The following is a 16,768-nucleotide window of genomic DNA, read 5'->3' as shown; positions in this document are numbered from 1 at the left end:
TTGGCTAATCCTGGTCTGTGAAGTGCTTGGGCTCCCAGGAAAGACTGACCGATGGCACAGTCCTTGCTTCCCACCACCTCCTGTGACTTCCTTTGTAGTCGGATGACATGTGTCCTAGATTACTTGGGACAGTCCCTGTTTAGGTCTTTGGTCCCCGCATAATTATTCACTGTACTCCCTTTCACTCTCAAGTGTCCCACTGCAGATGACAAATTATGTGGCCGTTTTATTTCAACTACAGCCTAGCAATCTTAGCTTCTACCAGCTCAGGTGGCTTGGCACACAGTCTTGGTCTTGGACCCAGAGCTAAGAGGCGTCAGACACAAAGGGGTGGGGGAAACACTTGCAACGTTGGCAGTTTTACTCACACAACTTATTTATTCCGGGAAAATGTGGTTCCTTTAGTTCGTCTATTTAACTTAATCTCCTGTAAGAGCTGCCACCCACTGGGTAGAGAGATGAAAAAAAAATCAAATAAATGTCCATTCTGATTTAAACCGTAGTCTGAACCAAGAGCTTAAATAGTCCCTTTAGGTAGTGCTCAGTTCCTCCAGGACAGGTGCTCAGTGCCTAAGATTTCTCAGCCTTCTCTCCCCTCCTTGGCTGCTGGCCAGAATGGCGTGCAGGTATACAGAAGGGCCAGGCCCCCGGGAGCCTGCTGCCCCAGCCTGGCCTGGCCACGCCCGGGGAGGGCAAAGAGAGAAGGAAATCCAACCTGAACATCCTCTTGTCCTGCCCCGTGCCCCTCCCCCTTCCACTGCCCCTGGGCTCCCAGTGGTATTTCCTCCTCCTCGACAGCAGAGCTGCCAGTCTCATGGCTTAACATCCTGCTCGAGAGGTGGGTCTTCTCCACTCCACGTGAAGCCCCTCTGAGCTGGTCCGCTGGACTCAGCCCCTGATTCTTAAAACAGGAACTGAAGTAAAGGGGGTTAGCATGGTCTCTCTCTTTCTCTCCAAAGTTTTGTCTGCAAGTCTTCTTTTGGTTTGCTAAAGAGAGCCAGTGGCCACCCTCTTTCTCAAGCCCGACCTTTGAGGTGGGACAGTGTAAGGAAGCGTGATCCATGGGAAGACCCCAGGTGCATCCATCCTGAATCTACCATATGCTCTCCTGGAGAAATACCCTGTTCACATCCTCACCGGTTCACCAGCTCCTTCACTGAAGTTCCTCCACCCTTGCACACTCATTATTGAGTCATTTATCACCTACTCCCTGATGCACTCATTTGTATTTATTTATTTTCTCATTTAAATAATTAAAAAAAAAAACAACAAACCTCCTTGCTTCACACTGACTGCAGGCTGAGCCTTGACTTAAGTGAGGGGATTCCAAGGTGACTAGGAAGCTAGGAGTCCAGGACGAGTCAGGGACAAATCCAAGGGCAGCACGGTGTGCCCCCCAGCTCTGAGAGAGAAACAACTGCATAATTTTATTTAGTGTAAATTGATTCACGCTCAAATGCACTCACTCAAGGGGCTCAACATGTAAAGCTAATTTGCAATGGTTTGTTTTGTAAAGAGGGGACAGTCTCTCTCTGCTATGCTAACTTCTTCTGACTTGACTTTTGGCATGGGTGAGATTTGGAAGTATTCTTCTAGCATGAAGGTCCTTTGTCTTCAGAGATGCCGGTGTTTTATCACAGGGCTGACTCTGAGCTTCCCGGGCCTCTGGGCAGAAAGGCCCCAGCTGGTAGGGCCCCTTGTTCCTATGCAGCAGTTTAGACACTCACTGAGCCCAGCTGAAGTCACCTGTGCCCGCCGACCCTCCCAAGGGGTAACATCAGACAGTGTGACTTACCTTTTCCCAGCTTCTCATGATTTCATGATACCAACCAGCTTCAAGACAGCTGATCAAGGGGTCTGATGTGATAAAAAGAACACAGGTTTTAGAATCATCAGAACTGGATTTAAGGGAATAGTGCTACTTTCGAGCTGTGTGGCCTTGGGCAAGTTAGCCAAATGTTCTGAGCCCTGGTCTCCTCACCTGTGAAATGGCCTCATAATCATTACAGCGGCAGCAAATACTTGAGTCAGTTGTAAGGTTAATTGAGTCCATGGATGGGAAAGGGCTTTGTAAAATCTCAAGCCTGATACAGGTGTTGGTTCTTATTGTTATTCAGCCCTGATCTTCCTGGGACACGGGGTCAGGGAGGTCTGCAGACCTTGAGGAGGCACAGAGGAGAAACAAGGAACAGTCTATCCCAGTCTCTTTTTCCCGCTTGACGTTAGGAATAAAGATAAGGTCCCAAATCCAGTCTACTCAGAGCTTTGCAGTGGACGGATGCAGAGCCCTGGAAGACTAAGTCCCCAGCACCCAGAAGCTCCACAGAGAATCCGGGGCTGCTTGGCACAAAGGAACTCTGCTCCCAATTAAGGAGGGCGGGCACATGCGAAGAGATCACGGCCTCAAGCAAAAAGGAATGGATGTGTATTTCCCCTTGCTTGTGATTTCACAGAATTGCAATCTGAACAACTAGAAATCCCCTTCAAGTCACTGAGGGTGGCTCATACTGATGAAGACGGCATCATCTCCTGAAAACCCACCCCACGACAGAGCAGGGACAGGCAGCTCACACATCCTAGAGGTGGCCTCGCCCAGGCAGGCGTGGGGAGGACGGCGGCCCAGGGGAGTTGGCAGTGGAAAGCAGGGCTGAGTGCCGGTGGGGAGGTGGTGAAACAGAAGAGGGGCACTTAGAACGTGGCCTTGGAGCCCACTGAGGCCTGGGCACAGGCAGGGCAGCCCCATCGGCTGACTTCCCTGCCCCAGTTCAGACCATGCCCTGGGGTCACAGGCTGGTTGGGGAGGTAGGTGGGGCTGCCCTGGGGCCTTAGAGCTTGAAGAAAAGCCAAGCCTGTGCACTGGATTCAAGCGATGAAGGGGCTGGTGGATGTGGGGGAGGCCTGGCCACGGTCAAGTGCGGGTGCCTGGGAGCAGACAGCAAGGAAGGCTCTGAGAGGATGTGCACCCTAGGAGAGCTGGGGGCCTTCCCCAGAACCCCACATCAGGGATTCGGAGCCTTTTATGAGCAGTCCAGGGGCTCCGAGGAAGTCATCAAGGGCAGTTCAGCCATCAGCGCTTTGATGACTGGCTCAGCTGAGTGAGTGATGGAGGCAGCATCTCTGGTGTGGAATCTTCTGGAAAGACATATTCTGGTCTGAGGGGTGCTTTGGGTTTTGAGCTGCATCTTATGGATTAACTCTGGATTGGAGGATGGGGGCAGCCTGGGACTGGATGAGTCATGAGCCGACCCCACCCACAGCAGCAGTTCTGCTCTGTGTGTGTGTGTGTGTATGCACAGGCACACCTAAGGCCACTCTGGGCAGAGTTGTGAATAAAATTTCTACTTAGCATTGGGCTGAGATGCCAGGCAGCCTCTTCAAGTGGCAGGAGCAGTGGGGATAGGGGGGAGACAGTGAGAGACGGTAAAAGTACCTAGCACTAGCAGAATCCTTACTACATGCTGGGTGCTATTCTGGGCCCTTTAGATGGCTTAGCTCATTTATCTTCATGACCGTCTTTATCATCAGGTACAGACACAGGTATACACGTGGGCAGGTAGACACCCAGCAACAGAGGCCCAGACTAACACACCTGGGTTCACAGTCGCACATTTGTACACAGAAACACATGGCTGCAGACACAGATGGAAGCACAAGGGCCAGTGTGTTTAAATAAACATGAGGCAAACTAGCACACATGATACAGACAGCCTCAGGCACCTCATGCCTTCGGGCAGGAATGGGGTTTGGCGAAGGGTACTTAGAAAAGGGGCATAGACACCAACAGAGATAATCTGGCTTCCTTCTCAGGCTTTGCAGGCTTCAGTTCAGTTCAGTTCAGTCGCTCAGTCGTGTCCAACTCTTTGCGACCCCATGAATCGCAGCACGCCAGGCCTCCCTGTCCATCACCAACTCCTGGAGTTTACTCAAACTCATGTCCATCGAGTCAGTGATGCCATCCAACCATCTCATCCTCTGTCGTCCCCTTCTCCTCCTGCCCCCAATCCCTCCCAGCATCCAGGGTCTTTTCCAATGAGTCAACTCTTCGCATGAACTGGCCAAAGTATTGGAGTTACAGCTTCAGCGTCAGTCCTTCCAGTGAACAACCAGGACTGATCTCCTTTAGGATGGACTGGTTGGATCTCCTTGCAGTCCAAGGGACTCTCAAGAGTCTTCTCCAACACCACAGTTCAAAAGCATCAATTTTTCGGCACTCAGCTTTCTTTACCATCCAACTCTCACATCCATACATGACCACTGGAAAAACCATAGCCTTGACTAGACGGATCTTTGTTGGCAAAGTAATGTCTCTGCTTTTTAATATGCGATCTAGGTTGGTCATAACTTTCCTTCCAAGGAGTAAGTGTCTTTTAATTTCATGGCTGCAATCACCATCTGCAGTGATTTTGAAGCCCCAAAATATAAAGTCTGACACTGTTTCCACTGTTTCCCCATCTATTTCCCATGAAGTGATGGGAATGGATGCCATGATCTTAGTTTTCTGAATGTTGAGCTTTAAGCCAACTTTTTCACTCTCCTCTTTCACTTACATCAAGAAGCTTTTTAGTTGCTCTTCACTTTCTGCCATAAGGGTGGTGTCATCTGCATATCTGAGGTTATTGATATTTCTCCTGGAAATCTTGATTCCAGCTTGTGCTTCTTCCAGTCCAGCGTTTCTCATGATGTACTCTGCATATAAGTTAAATAAGCAGGGTGACAATATACAGCCTTGACTACTCCTTTTCCTATTTAGAACCGGTCTGTTGTTCCATATCCAGTTCTAATTGTTCCTTCCTGACCTGCATATAGGTTTCTCAAGAGGCAGGTCAGGTGGTCTGGTATTCCCATCTCTTTTCAGAATTCTCCACAGTTTATTGCAGGCTTAAACACACATAATTTTAGAGACAAGGGAAAAGAGGCTCAGAGAGGTGAAGTGATTTGCCCAAGGTCACATAGCCTAAGGAGCAGATCTGGATTTCAAAAGACAAGCAGGTCCCTGAAGCTCATGTCTTAAACATTCAATCAAAAGGCTGTGAATCCTGCTAACCAGGGGCTCCCTGTGTGGTGTGAGGCATGCCAGCTCAACCTGATTCCAGCTGGACTAAGCAGCTGGGGAGCGGGGTGGGGAGGGGGCGTCTGGCCAGCAGTGTGATGGGATGGACTCTGCTGTGTCTGGAGATGCAGGCAAGGGAGCTGGAAGCTGAGCTGAGTGGCTGCCATTCTTTGGCGGGGAGCCTCTCACCCCATGGCACTGAGTCCCTCCGTTCTCTCCCCAGGGCCTGTACCCCCAGCGGGCAGCCAGGATGCCCTACCAGCAGACCCTGCACCCCCAGCTGGGGTGTTACTCCAGACAGGTGAGTCGATGACCTCCTCACCTCTGTCCCAGCCCATGGAGGCCTTCAGGTCAGAAGGATGTCTGTCGCCTTGTCTTTGTCCAGCTGGTCACCAGCCACGCTTTCCGGCCCAGCTTTGACCCCAGAGTACAGACACAAGCACCAAAATGCATGCGGCCACAAAGCAGTGACCCCAGGGGATAACGCTGGCCGGCACTTACAGAGCCCTTACTGTATGCCAGGCCCCTCTCTAAGGGCCTTACCTGCATTCGTTTAATTTTCAGAACCACCCTATGAGGTAGAGTCAAGATGAGGAAACGGAGACGCAGAGAGATGCAATAATTTGCCTGAGGTTATGAAGTTAACACCTAAGTTAGCTTTTGCTGTGGCAACCAACAGCCTCACTGTCTCAGAGACTTTAAGCAATGCAATGTTTAATTTTTACCCAAAGGTCTACAGGTTGACTGAGCTGCGCTGGGGTTGGGGTCAAGTCTTTTTTAAGTGTCCCCCTTCTGGGCCCAGGCTGAAGATCGCTTTTGCACCTGCCATGCTGGATGGTGGGAGTGTGGGAGGGCTCAGAGCTGGGATGTGGTCATGTTTGCCCACGATCTGCCAGAGCAGAGCACATGGCCTGGCCCAGCATCACTTGTGCTGGGAGTCATAGCCCTCCCATAGTTTCCTCAGTTAAAATACAAGACACCTAGTTAAATTTAAATCCAGGTAAATGGTGAATAAAATTTTAGTAGAGCTATATCCCAAATACTGCATGGACCATACTTCTATTAAAAAAATTTTACTGTTATCTTAAATTCAAATTTAACTGGGTGTTACCTATTTTTGTCAGCTAAATCTGCACCCCCTGTTCCCATGGGTAGGTCCGGGGTCAACAGCTGCTCGACAGTAACACAATGGCAGATCAGGTTTGATCTTGAGCTGGCTGGCTTCAGGGCCCATGTTCCCAGTAACTCTGGCTTACTGCCTCTTATAAACAAGATTCATAAATATGCAGTATCAAAGTAAAGCAGCAGAGGGACTTCCCTGGCAGTCCGGTGGTTAAGACTTCACCTTCCAATGCAGGGGATATGGGTTCAATTCCTGGTCCGGGAGCTAAGATTTCACATGCCTTGTAGCCAAAAAACACAACAAAACAAAACAAAACACAAAACAGACACAATATTGTAGCAAAATCAATAAAGACTTTAAAAATGGCCCACATCAAAAAGATCTTTTAAAAAAATCAAGCACCAGAGATGAAAATACAAACATGTACCCAGACATAAATAAAGATGTGTTTATATACATGCCACCAGACTGGATGTGCATGGACCTGAGCACACACAGGCAACACAAACAGCACTTTTTGATACTCAGAGAGTCTGAGTATCTTGGATCAGGGGTAGGGTGTGAGGAGAAGAGCTGAGAACAGGCTACATTCTCAGTCCGGCCTTGCACACTGCCCCCCGCAATGCACACACCCAGGTCACAGACTCCTTGGCCTCTCCTCTCCCTCCAGGTAGCCCTACCCTTTCTCTTCAAACTGCACCTCTGCCCTGAAGGATGTTAGAATGTTCTAGAAGATAGAGAAGGGACTATAAGTATAGGTCACTTTATCACCTGGGCCAAGGCTGCTCTTTCAGCAGTAGGAGATTTGCATCCTGAGATGAGGTCGCGAGGGGAGGCAGTCAAGCTCACAGAATCCCAATCTCGACCCGTCCACCTCATGAGCAGTGATTCCATCCACCTAGCTCCTCAGCAAATGCTTTTAGACGAAGTTATGTATGTGCATATATTTGAAACAGTAACGTTAAAAACCTGGTATAAGATTTTAAACACCTTAGAAGCAATCACTGTGACTGGTTTCTTAGGTGCCCTTCCAGTGATACCTGTTTATACAAGCATTTTTATATGAATGTGGCATTCTGGGCACACTGCTCGGTCATTGCTTTTGTCAGCAGAGTGTATCTTGTAGATGATTCCAGAGCCCTCTACACAGCTCTGGTTTATGGTTTTTATCAGTGACATGTAGCTAGGGTACAGTTTTTTTGTTTGTGTTTTTTTTTTTTCCATTTATTTTTATTAGTTGGAGGCTAATTACTTTACAATATTGTAGTGGTTTTTGCCATACATTGACACGAATCAGCCATGGATTCACATGTGTTCCCCATCCTGATCCCCCCCTCCCACCTCCCTCCCCATCCCATCCCTCTGGGTCTTCCCAGTGCACCAGTAGGGTACAATTTTGAGTGAAGCTTGTGTCAGCTCTAAGACCTACATCTTCTTTTTCATGTCCGTTTCCTCTCAGGTTCAGCTCTGGGACTCCCACCCCCTACACTAGAAAAACCAGGTTTTTTTTTTTTTTTCTGCCATGCTGACCCTTGGGTGTCTGTCCTGGGAGGTTCCTTCCTGGGTTCTCTCTGTGAGCTCTTGGCACTTTATGACCTTCAGCTCATCCTCTTGGGGGTTTGGCACCCACATCCAGCATCATCGGAGCCCATCTGTCCACTGGGGGAAGGATGGGGAGGGCCAGGAGGGATGGGCCCAGACTTCTAGAAGGACCGAGCACAGTGGTGCAGTCCAGGGAATCGGGGACTCTGACAAAACTCGGACACTTGAAACACTTACTAAGCAAGTTACTTAACTTCTCTGAGCTTCCGTTTCCTTGTACCTAAAATGGGAATCCTAATGGTCCTACCTCACGGGGGCTGTTCAGAATTTAAATGAGAGAATCCACATGAAGGGCCTGGCACACCCTTATTATCACTTAATGAGCACTAGCCTTTGTCATCTTTTTAAATTAGATAAGGGTGTGCAGGGTGAGAGCGGGCAGTCAGTATACTGAGCAGCTAAACAGCGTGGACCCCACTCTTGCTGTGAAAGTGGAAATCCAAGAATTTCCCTAGTTTTGACCAAAACACACAGAAAGATGGATATCAGCTCCACGTCAGACATTTGGAGCTGTCAGTGGTAGAATACAGTGCTCGCAATGTAAAGAGCTCCCTATCATTTTAGGTATTCAAGTGGACATTGGTCTTTTCTTCCCTCCATCCACCTCCTCTTTCTTTCTTTACTTTTTTCACTTATTCACTTAACACATGTTTATTGAGCAACTGCTATGTGACAGGCCCTGCTTAGGGCTGAGGACAAATCAGTAAATAAGACAGATGGGGCCCCTGCCTTGCCAAGAAGACAGTGGGAGCCCTGCTTCTTGATGAGTCTGATTTGGGTGGTCTCAGAAACCCAGTGAGTTCCTACTTTTCTCTAGGGTTTGAGCTGAATCCCATTTCCCCTCTTTGGCCTTTCTCCTGCACTCACACTCTCCAGTAATGTAACCAGCAGCCATGTGTGGCTATTTATGTTGAAACCAACTAAAACTAAGTAAAATTTAAAATTCAGTCACACAAGCCCCATTTCAAGTGCTCAGTAGCTACATTTATGTCTGGTGGGTACCACATTGGGTGGAGACCCAGAATATTTCCATCATCTATCATAAGAATTTCCACTGGGCAGGGCTGTCTCAGACTTGGGCATCTGTTGAGATCGTGAGCTAGAAGCCAGGGATGGACACATCTCCACAGCCTTGACTGCGATTGTAAACGACAGTGAACCATGGGCTTTTGAGATATTATTGACCAAGGGAAAGTTAGGGGACAGGGAAGAGAAACAATCATGGAAATAATATTCATTTGTTATATGTTATGTGCCAGTCTCTCTACTTATATCAGCTGACTCAATCCCCATACTAATGGACATAGTGTTTGCCCATTTTATGGATCAAGAAACTGAGGCTCGGATAAATTAAATACCTTGCCCGTCTCCCATAAAGAAGCTGAGCCCTGTGCTTTTTCCAGTTCAACACATTGTCTTCTGTGGGGTACCACCCTGTGACTGAGGGGCCACAGGGGCTGAGGAGTGGGACCCAGGGTTCGGGTCAGGGCTGGGGGACTGTGATGTTTAGAGGCAGCAGGCTCTGCTGGACTCAGCGCCTCTCTCCTCTCTGCCCTGCAGGTGACGCCATACAACCCCCAGCAGATGGGACAACAGATTTTCCGCTCTTCCTACACCCCCCTGATGAGCTACATCCCCTTCGTCCAGCCCAACTACCCGTATCCTCAGAGGACACCTCAGAAGCCGGCCAGCAATGCCCGAGACCCTTCCCCCATGGCAGGAGACGGGCCGCAGTACCTGTTCCCCCCGGCATATGGGTGAGTCTCCGGCCCGTGCCGGAAGCCCGCGTGTCCTCCCGGAAGCTGCTGGTGAGGGCAGGTGGGCGCTCTGGGCCCCTCCGGCGCTTCCTTGTTACGTATGTTCCCTGGCCGGGAGGAGCCCCGGGCCTGTGTGCAGAGGCTGTGGGTGCGGGACGGACCAGGTGTGGCGGTGAGCCTGGTCAGGGCCCGGTGCGGGGCCGGAGTCCTCAGTCTGGTGCGGAGAGGCCGCTGTGTGTCAGCAGCGGAGGGACACCTGCCAGCAGCAGGTGGTGGAACTGGACGCATATGCCTTTCCCCGTTTGCCTGGCGTCCAGCGGGCTACGGCTAGGTGGTCTCCTTACAGCTCTCTCCCCCACTCACCGCGTCCTGAGCTCCTTGCCAGGCCAATCTCTGCAACAGCCCCGTGAGTTCGCAGCTGGCCCTGCTGAAGCTTCTCCCACAGCTTATCGGACTGCTCACACTTTCCCCCCAACCTACCCCAAACACCAGAGGAGAGGGGCTTAGCAGCTAAGAGCCAACACAAACTCAACCTTTTTCACTGACAATTCCACACAAACTTTACATACCAGTCAGTAAGAAATGTGTGTTTGTTGCTTTAATAGCACGCAGCTGCTCATTTCCGCCCACCCGAACCTTCACTTCCGTGAGGCAGGTGGGGCCGGGTCAGTCCTGAGAATCCAAGTGTCCTGGGTGCCCCCTGGAGAATGTGTGCCCCACTGTGAGAACCTCCCTTTATAGGGTTAGGGCCAGACTCCCCAGCCTGACAAGGATTCCCTTCCTCCCCCTCACTGCCCCTCACTGTCCTGTCAATGGGTGTTTCAGTGTTCCCCCTCAACTCTAGGAAAGAGGTTTCCATAGTCAGATCTGTTTGGGATGAGAAAGGTAGAAACAAAGATAAAAAGATTTCTCAACTGTTGGAATTCACAGATCACTTAATTTACCAGGGTGCATGGAGAACATTCAACAAGGTGATGGTCAGTAGTGTCCATTGAACATAAAACCCGTGACCGTGACCTCTCATTTCTTTTCTCTTATTCTTTCCCGTCCACCCTTCCCTCCCCTCTTCCTTCCTCCCTTCTCCCCCTCCCTTCATTCTCCCCATCCTTTTTCTCCTCCCCTTTTCTCATATCTCAGTGTGTTCCACCCACACACCCGGGAAAGCGCTGCGTCAGTTGACGCACGTAGTGACGGTAAACTTAGCCTGTGGGGCCCCGTCGATGAATAGGGCGTGGTTCGTTCCTTCAGAGATGGGAGTGGACCAGAAGGGGGCGCGATGATGTTAGTGCCATGACAGAGTGCCATCACAGCGGCCCAGGGACAGAGGGAAGGTCCCTGCTGGGTGGGCAGTGAGGCCTACAAGATGGGGAGGGGTCAGCATCCTGGGGAATCAGGCCCTCCGGTGGGAGGTTGCATGGCAGACTTGAGACCTGGGGAATAAAGGCACCTGGTTGAGGTATGAGATTTACCCCTTGAATGAGATGGAGAAAGGAAAGGGGAGGCCGGACTTGGGTTATTAAAAGCTCTGGCTGGTAGGCCTGGGGGTCCGATGCAGAGCTGTGAATGCTGGAATGAATTGATGGGCCAGAGGGGAGAGAGACGGGGGAAGAGAGGTGACTGCAGGGTCTGTAAGAGAGGTGAGAGTGGATGAGATTGCAGAGGGCGGACAGCCCACCTGTAGGCCGGCAGACGCCCCTTCCACGCTGTAACTCTGGGCTTGGGGGAAGGGAGACTCACTGCAGAACCGGCCATGCTGAGAAGCAGCGTGGTCCCACGTTCTCGTTGGTCAGCTGTTGGGAAGCACTGGTGGGGAGCAGAAAGAGGGAGAGCCCTGGTCTCTAGCTGTCTTCAGAGAGACGGGAAAGGGAGGAGACTGAGGAAGGAGCAGCCTTAGAAGTGGGCAGGAGCCGGGGGCCAGCTGGGGACATTGTGGGCAAAGGAGAGCGAAGGGAGGCGCGGCGGTCAGCAGGCTGGAGGGGTGCCTGAGAGGTTATCTGGAAACACCAGGAAAGTGGGGTCAGAAAGGTGAGGCGAGGAGTGCAGGCCTGCGTCCCTCAAAGGGATGGTTCATTTATTCAAAAAATATTTGTGGCCTCCTCTGTGTGCCTGGCTGGCTCTAGGCACGGGTTACTGGAGTGAACAAGACAAGCGTGTTTCCTTCAGTCATTCCAGGAGGATCAATAGACAATGCAGAAATGAACAAGCATCATACATGTCAGGTGCAGGGAAAAGGGGGGGATCTGAATGAAATGAGAGGATGAACCATGTGTATATATAATTGATGAGCCCTCTGGGCAGGAAGGATAGAAAGTGCAGTGGCCGTGAGATGGGAAATGTAGCCGGAGCACAGTTGGTGGGGAAGAGAGGGGGCGGATTTCAAATTAGAGTAGTGGCAGGCCCGGACTAGGGAGGGTCTGCGAGGAGAGGTAGGAAGGAGATGTGGGAGGCCACGCATGCTCTAATTCTCTGTGTAAGAAGATGACATGGGCCAGTGTACAAAGAGAGGGCTGTGGAGAAAGAGCTGATGGAGGGGACCAGGCTGGGCGCCTTTACAGCTGCCCAAGAAAAATGTGCTGGTGGTGTAGACTAGGAGCAACCCTGGAAAGGAGGAGAGAAAAATCTGGAACGTTTATTTTCTTGGTAGAATTGATGGGACTTGATGGTTGGATGTGGAAGAAGGAAAAGAGAGGAGTCAAATGTGATTCCTAGTTTGTTTGTTTTTTTAACTGAGCTATTTTATTTATTTTTAATTGGTGGAAAATTTCTTTACAATTTTGTGTTGGTTTCTGCTGTACAACACGAATCAGTCATATTTTATATATACATATATATATCTACATCCTTCCCCTCCCTCTCTTTCCTCTCCTCCCCTCATCCCACCCCTCTAGGTCATCACGGAGCTCCAGGCTGGGCTCCCTTTGTTATTTAGCAACTTCCCACTATTTCTTTTACACAGGATAGTGAGCAAATAGCATTGATTTGTACGTTTTTGACTTGAGTGTCTGGGTAAGTGGCAGTACCAAAGTCCGGATGAGGAGAGCACAGGTCCCTTGATCAGGAAATTTTTAAAAATAATTTTATTTCTGTATGTATTTACCTTTGGCTGTGCTGGGGCTTCATTGCTGCATGGGCTTTTTCTCTAGTTGTGGCGCACAAGTTTCTCATTGTGGTGGCTTCTTTTGTTGCACAGAACAGGCTATAGGTGCATGGGCTTCAGTAGTTCACAGCCAGTGGCTCCACTCAGCCACCAGGCAAGCTCTGCTCATGCCAAATTTGAGATGCCCGTTAGATACAGGAGTGGAGCTGTCGATGGGCAGGTGGGTGTCTGAGTCTGAGGCTCAGGGGAGAAGTGGTGGCTGATAATATAAATTTGGAGATCATTAGCTATGGTTTTTCCAGTGGTCATGTATGGATGTGAGAGTTGGACTATAAAGAAAGCTGAGTGCCAAAGAATTGATGCTTTTGAACTGTGGTGTTGGAGAAGACTCTTGAGAGTCCCTTGGACTGCAAGGAGATCCAACCAGTCCATCCTAAAGGAGATCAGTCCTGGGTGTTCATTGGAAGGACTGATGCTGAAGCTGAAACTCCAGTACTTTGGCCACCTCATGTGAAGAGCTGACTCACTGGAAAAGACCCTGATGCTGGGAGGGATTGGGGGCAGGAGGAGAAGGGGACAACAGAGGATGAGATGGTTGGATGGCATCACCGACTCGATGGACATGAGTTTGAGTAAACTCCAGGAGTTGGTGATGGACAGGGAGGCCTGGTGTGCTGCGATTCATGGGGTCGCAAAGAGCCAGACACGACAGAGTGACTGAACTGAACTGAAATCATATAGATGATGTTTAGAAGCATGGGGTGGGACAAGGTCGCCTGGGAGCACATGTCCAGAGAGAGGAAGAGAGGCCCAGGGTTCACAACACGTAGAGGGGTTGTGGAGATGGAGAGGCACAAGCAAAGGATCTAAGGAGATGGGAGAAGAACAGGAGAGTGTGGAGTGCAGGGAGCCAAAGGAAGAGAGGGTGGGATGACAGTGTGGCAAGAAAACCTGGGCACCGCAGGGTGGGGCGGAGGGAGCCCTGGGCTCAGGGGTGGTGCTGGGGGTTACTAGTGCTAGATGGAATAAGGTCTGGAAGATGCTGTCCTGGGCAGGGAGGGTTACCAGGGCCTAGGCGAAGAGAGTTTAGTTTGGGAGGCAAGGAGGGTCAGTGTTTCCTCTGGGTCAGGAGCAAAGAAGAGAACCAAGAGACCAAACTATATGCGGTGGGAGAGGAAGGAGCAGGTGGCCTCGGTGTTCTCAGGGAAGGAGGAGGGGAGCCCTCCCTGACCTCTGCTAAGTCCAGGATCACCATACAATGTATCTTTCAAGCAGCAATAAGCTTAAGAGTCAAAAGACTGCAAATAATAATTGCAGTGGGAATGCCAGTGGGGAAACTGTCTCAGGCAAACCAAGACCTTTCAACGGTGCTCGAGAGGCAGTTCAAGCTCCTCCTCTTCCTCCAGGAAGCACTCCTGGGGAACTGTAGTCTGCGTGGATTAGCCCTCTTCCTGGATCTCTAGGGTAGGTCCTGTCCAGACCATGCCCTTGGCAGCTGACCCCATCAGAACTTTTCAACCGAAAGGGCTCAGATGTGTGGGGTGTGACAACAGATACGAGGTGTGTTACACCCAACTTATTGCTGGTAATTATTAAATACTCAAGTATGGGTTATGGCCTTTATTTTATAAACCAGAGTGGAATTCAGAGTATTGTTAAAGTAGCATCACTTCCAATAATTTCTTTTCCAATGTGATTTTTGAAAAAGAGAAAAAGAAATGTTACCACTGACATTAATTGCTTATCCAGCACCCTACCTTGTGCCAGGTCCTGGACTGGGTGCTGAGTGTAGAATGGTGAACAGTCCAGACATTGTCCCTCTTCTCAGAAAATTTATTTTAGTGAGTAGGGATGCAGACAACCCAAATCCTCGGTTGTCCGCGGCTGCTCATGTGAGCGATGGATACTGATACCAGCTGAGGCATTACAAATTAATGCGCTGGTTTGTCCCCATTGCTTCTCCCCTCCTCTGCCCCCTGCTCCTTTTTTGTTTCATCAATTCATGGGAGGACACCATGAACGTGAGCATCCTCTGTAATATGCATCTGCCCAGCTGAAAAGCGACTGAGAATCCCTGGATTAGACTAAATCTAGCCATTTGCTCTGCTGTGATTTGTCTTGAGTTCTGTTCCATTCATTCAAAGTATCCTAGCAGATGGGGAAAGAAATTGCAATAGGATACCAGAAGTGTGAGTAAATGATTCCATCTGGAGAGGTCAGCAAAGTCTTCACAGAGAAGACGGTTTTTGAACTCTTTCGAAGTATGGCTAACAGTGTGCTGGGGAGAAAAGGCAGAAGAATATGTATTTCTGTTCTTGGAGGTCGAGGCTCAGGACTTCTCGGCTCTTCCTTCCCTGGGGGTCTAGCAAAGCTGCGGGCAGTCAGGGGTGCCTCTGTGCTTTCTTGCCAGATTGGGGTTGAAATTCAGGGCCTGATTGAGCCTGGTGCTGAGAAGGGGATCAGGAGCCCTGGGGTGGTCCGGACTCTGAAATCTCACTCTGGGATGTGACTCTGAGCTCTCTGATGTTGTGAAATCTCTTGAGGGACACACATGATCCTCTAAGGCAGGTACAGGGGCTATAGGCCCACAGGTAAGGTGCTCCAATCCAGAGAGGCTTCCTCGTCTGTGGTCCTGGATATGGAGAGAGCATAGGCTGGACAAAGTCCCTACAGGCTGCCAGGGCCTTTGTGACCTAAAGGAGTGGCAGAAGAAACTCTTTATTGTCTTCCAATAATATCATTTTAATGTTATTTTCTCAGAGCCAAAGCTTTTTGTATTATTGCTAAAGCTTTCAGTTTCTAAGCCTGTCATGATCTTCCCAGTCTTTGACAGCCCCCAAATTAACATATTACTTTCCCTAATATCACCACCAACATCAGGAATTCCATCACAATGCCTTTTTTCTCTTTTAATTTTTTAAAAATGTATTTGGCTGCACCGGGTCTTAGTTGTGACACGCAGGCAGAATCTTCATTGCCACATGTAGGCTCTTTTGTTGCAGCATGCGACCTCTGAGTTGTAGCACGTGGGATCTAGTTCCTTGGCCAGGGATTGAACCCGGGACCCTTCACTGGGAGGGTGGTGTCTTAACCACTGGACCACCAGGGGAGTCCCATCACCATGTCCTTTTCTTCCTCCTCCAGGTTTGGCTCAACATCCGGTGGGCCCCTGATGAACAGCCCCTACTTTTCCTCCAGTGGGAATGGCATAAATTTTTAGATCTCCTTCTTACCTTCCTCCTCCCACCTTAGCCCCTGGAGCAGGGCTAAGGGCTCTGGAATTCTGGATTCTGTAGCAGCTTGGTATGAAGTTTGGAAAGCCAAGGTTCCGACCAGGTCACAGACAGAAAACAGCAAGGCCAGACGCATCTATGGACCAACGCTCATACACGCACACAGTCCGCCCTCTCGCAAAGTGCAGACCACACACTCCCCCCTTGGATTCATACGCACTTGCTCATCCACATATGCATCTGTATTTAGCTAACATGAGTGATTTTTGTTTTTGTTGTTGTTGGTAAAATAGAAGTAAGACACTTAATTTTAGGAAGTTTGTATTTTCCGATAAAAGTATGAGCTGCTTGAAATGGAGTGTGCCTGTTTATTTTCTGTAATGCTCTGTGTAATCATCACTGCTCCTTCCCCCGCTGCCCACCCCAGGAGAGTCAAAGTTTACTGAGGACGTGAAGAGAGGCCATGGGCTACCATCCTCCAAGTGCTTCTCTGTAAATGAGGGACCCCAGGGATCGTACACTTGAGGGCTTACCTCTTCTTTCGTGTGTGATCCACTCACTTCTCAGCAGCCCAGTTTAAGCATCTCAGGAATGGATGAAGAAGAAGGGCATCCTGCTGTGTCCCATCCAGGTGACCACTTACAGAAAAGGCTGTCTTAGACACGAGATGGGAAAGTGTGTCCTAAAAATCAGTTCTAAGAGGAATCCTGAATATCGTGATAGACAAGATGATATCTGATGATTGTAGATCAGTGCCGAACTAGAGGTCAGTCTCAGAATTGCCCCTCATGGCAATGTCCCTGGATCATTCTCAATCAGCTGTTATCAGCGACTTGGATAGGGACACTGAGAGCGTCTTTATCACATGGATAGAAGGCACAAATCTGAGAAGAGGAGGGGGCCCGA

General features: G+C 49.8%; 1 protein-coding gene across 1 annotated transcript in view; it reads left to right on the top strand.

Moving 5' to 3' along the window:
• Positions 1–16,186, top strand: part of C2H1orf94 (chromosome 2 C1orf94 homolog) — a 38,728-nt gene extending 22,542 nt beyond the window's left edge. The window contains exons 5-7 of the mRNA XM_043461988.1: positions 5,274–5,351; positions 9,336–9,532; positions 15,774–16,186. Coding sequence (XP_043317923.1) covers positions 5,274–5,351; positions 9,336–9,532; positions 15,774–15,849 — 351 coding nt within the window. The 3' untranslated portion in view covers positions 15,850–16,186. The remainder of the gene's footprint in view (positions 1–5,273; positions 5,352–9,335; positions 9,533–15,773) is intronic.
• Positions 16,187–16,768: the final 582 nt, after the last annotated feature.

The sequence above is a fragment of the Cervus canadensis genome, chromosome 2, assembly GCF_019320065.1.
Source record: "Cervus canadensis isolate Bull #8, Minnesota chromosome 2, ASM1932006v1, whole genome shotgun sequence".
In the NCBI taxonomy this organism is placed as follows: Eukaryota; Metazoa; Chordata; class Mammalia; order Artiodactyla; family Cervidae; genus Cervus; species Cervus canadensis.
The sequence above is the reverse complement of the archived record's forward strand: the minus strand, read 5'-3'. Positions and strand labels throughout refer to the sequence as shown.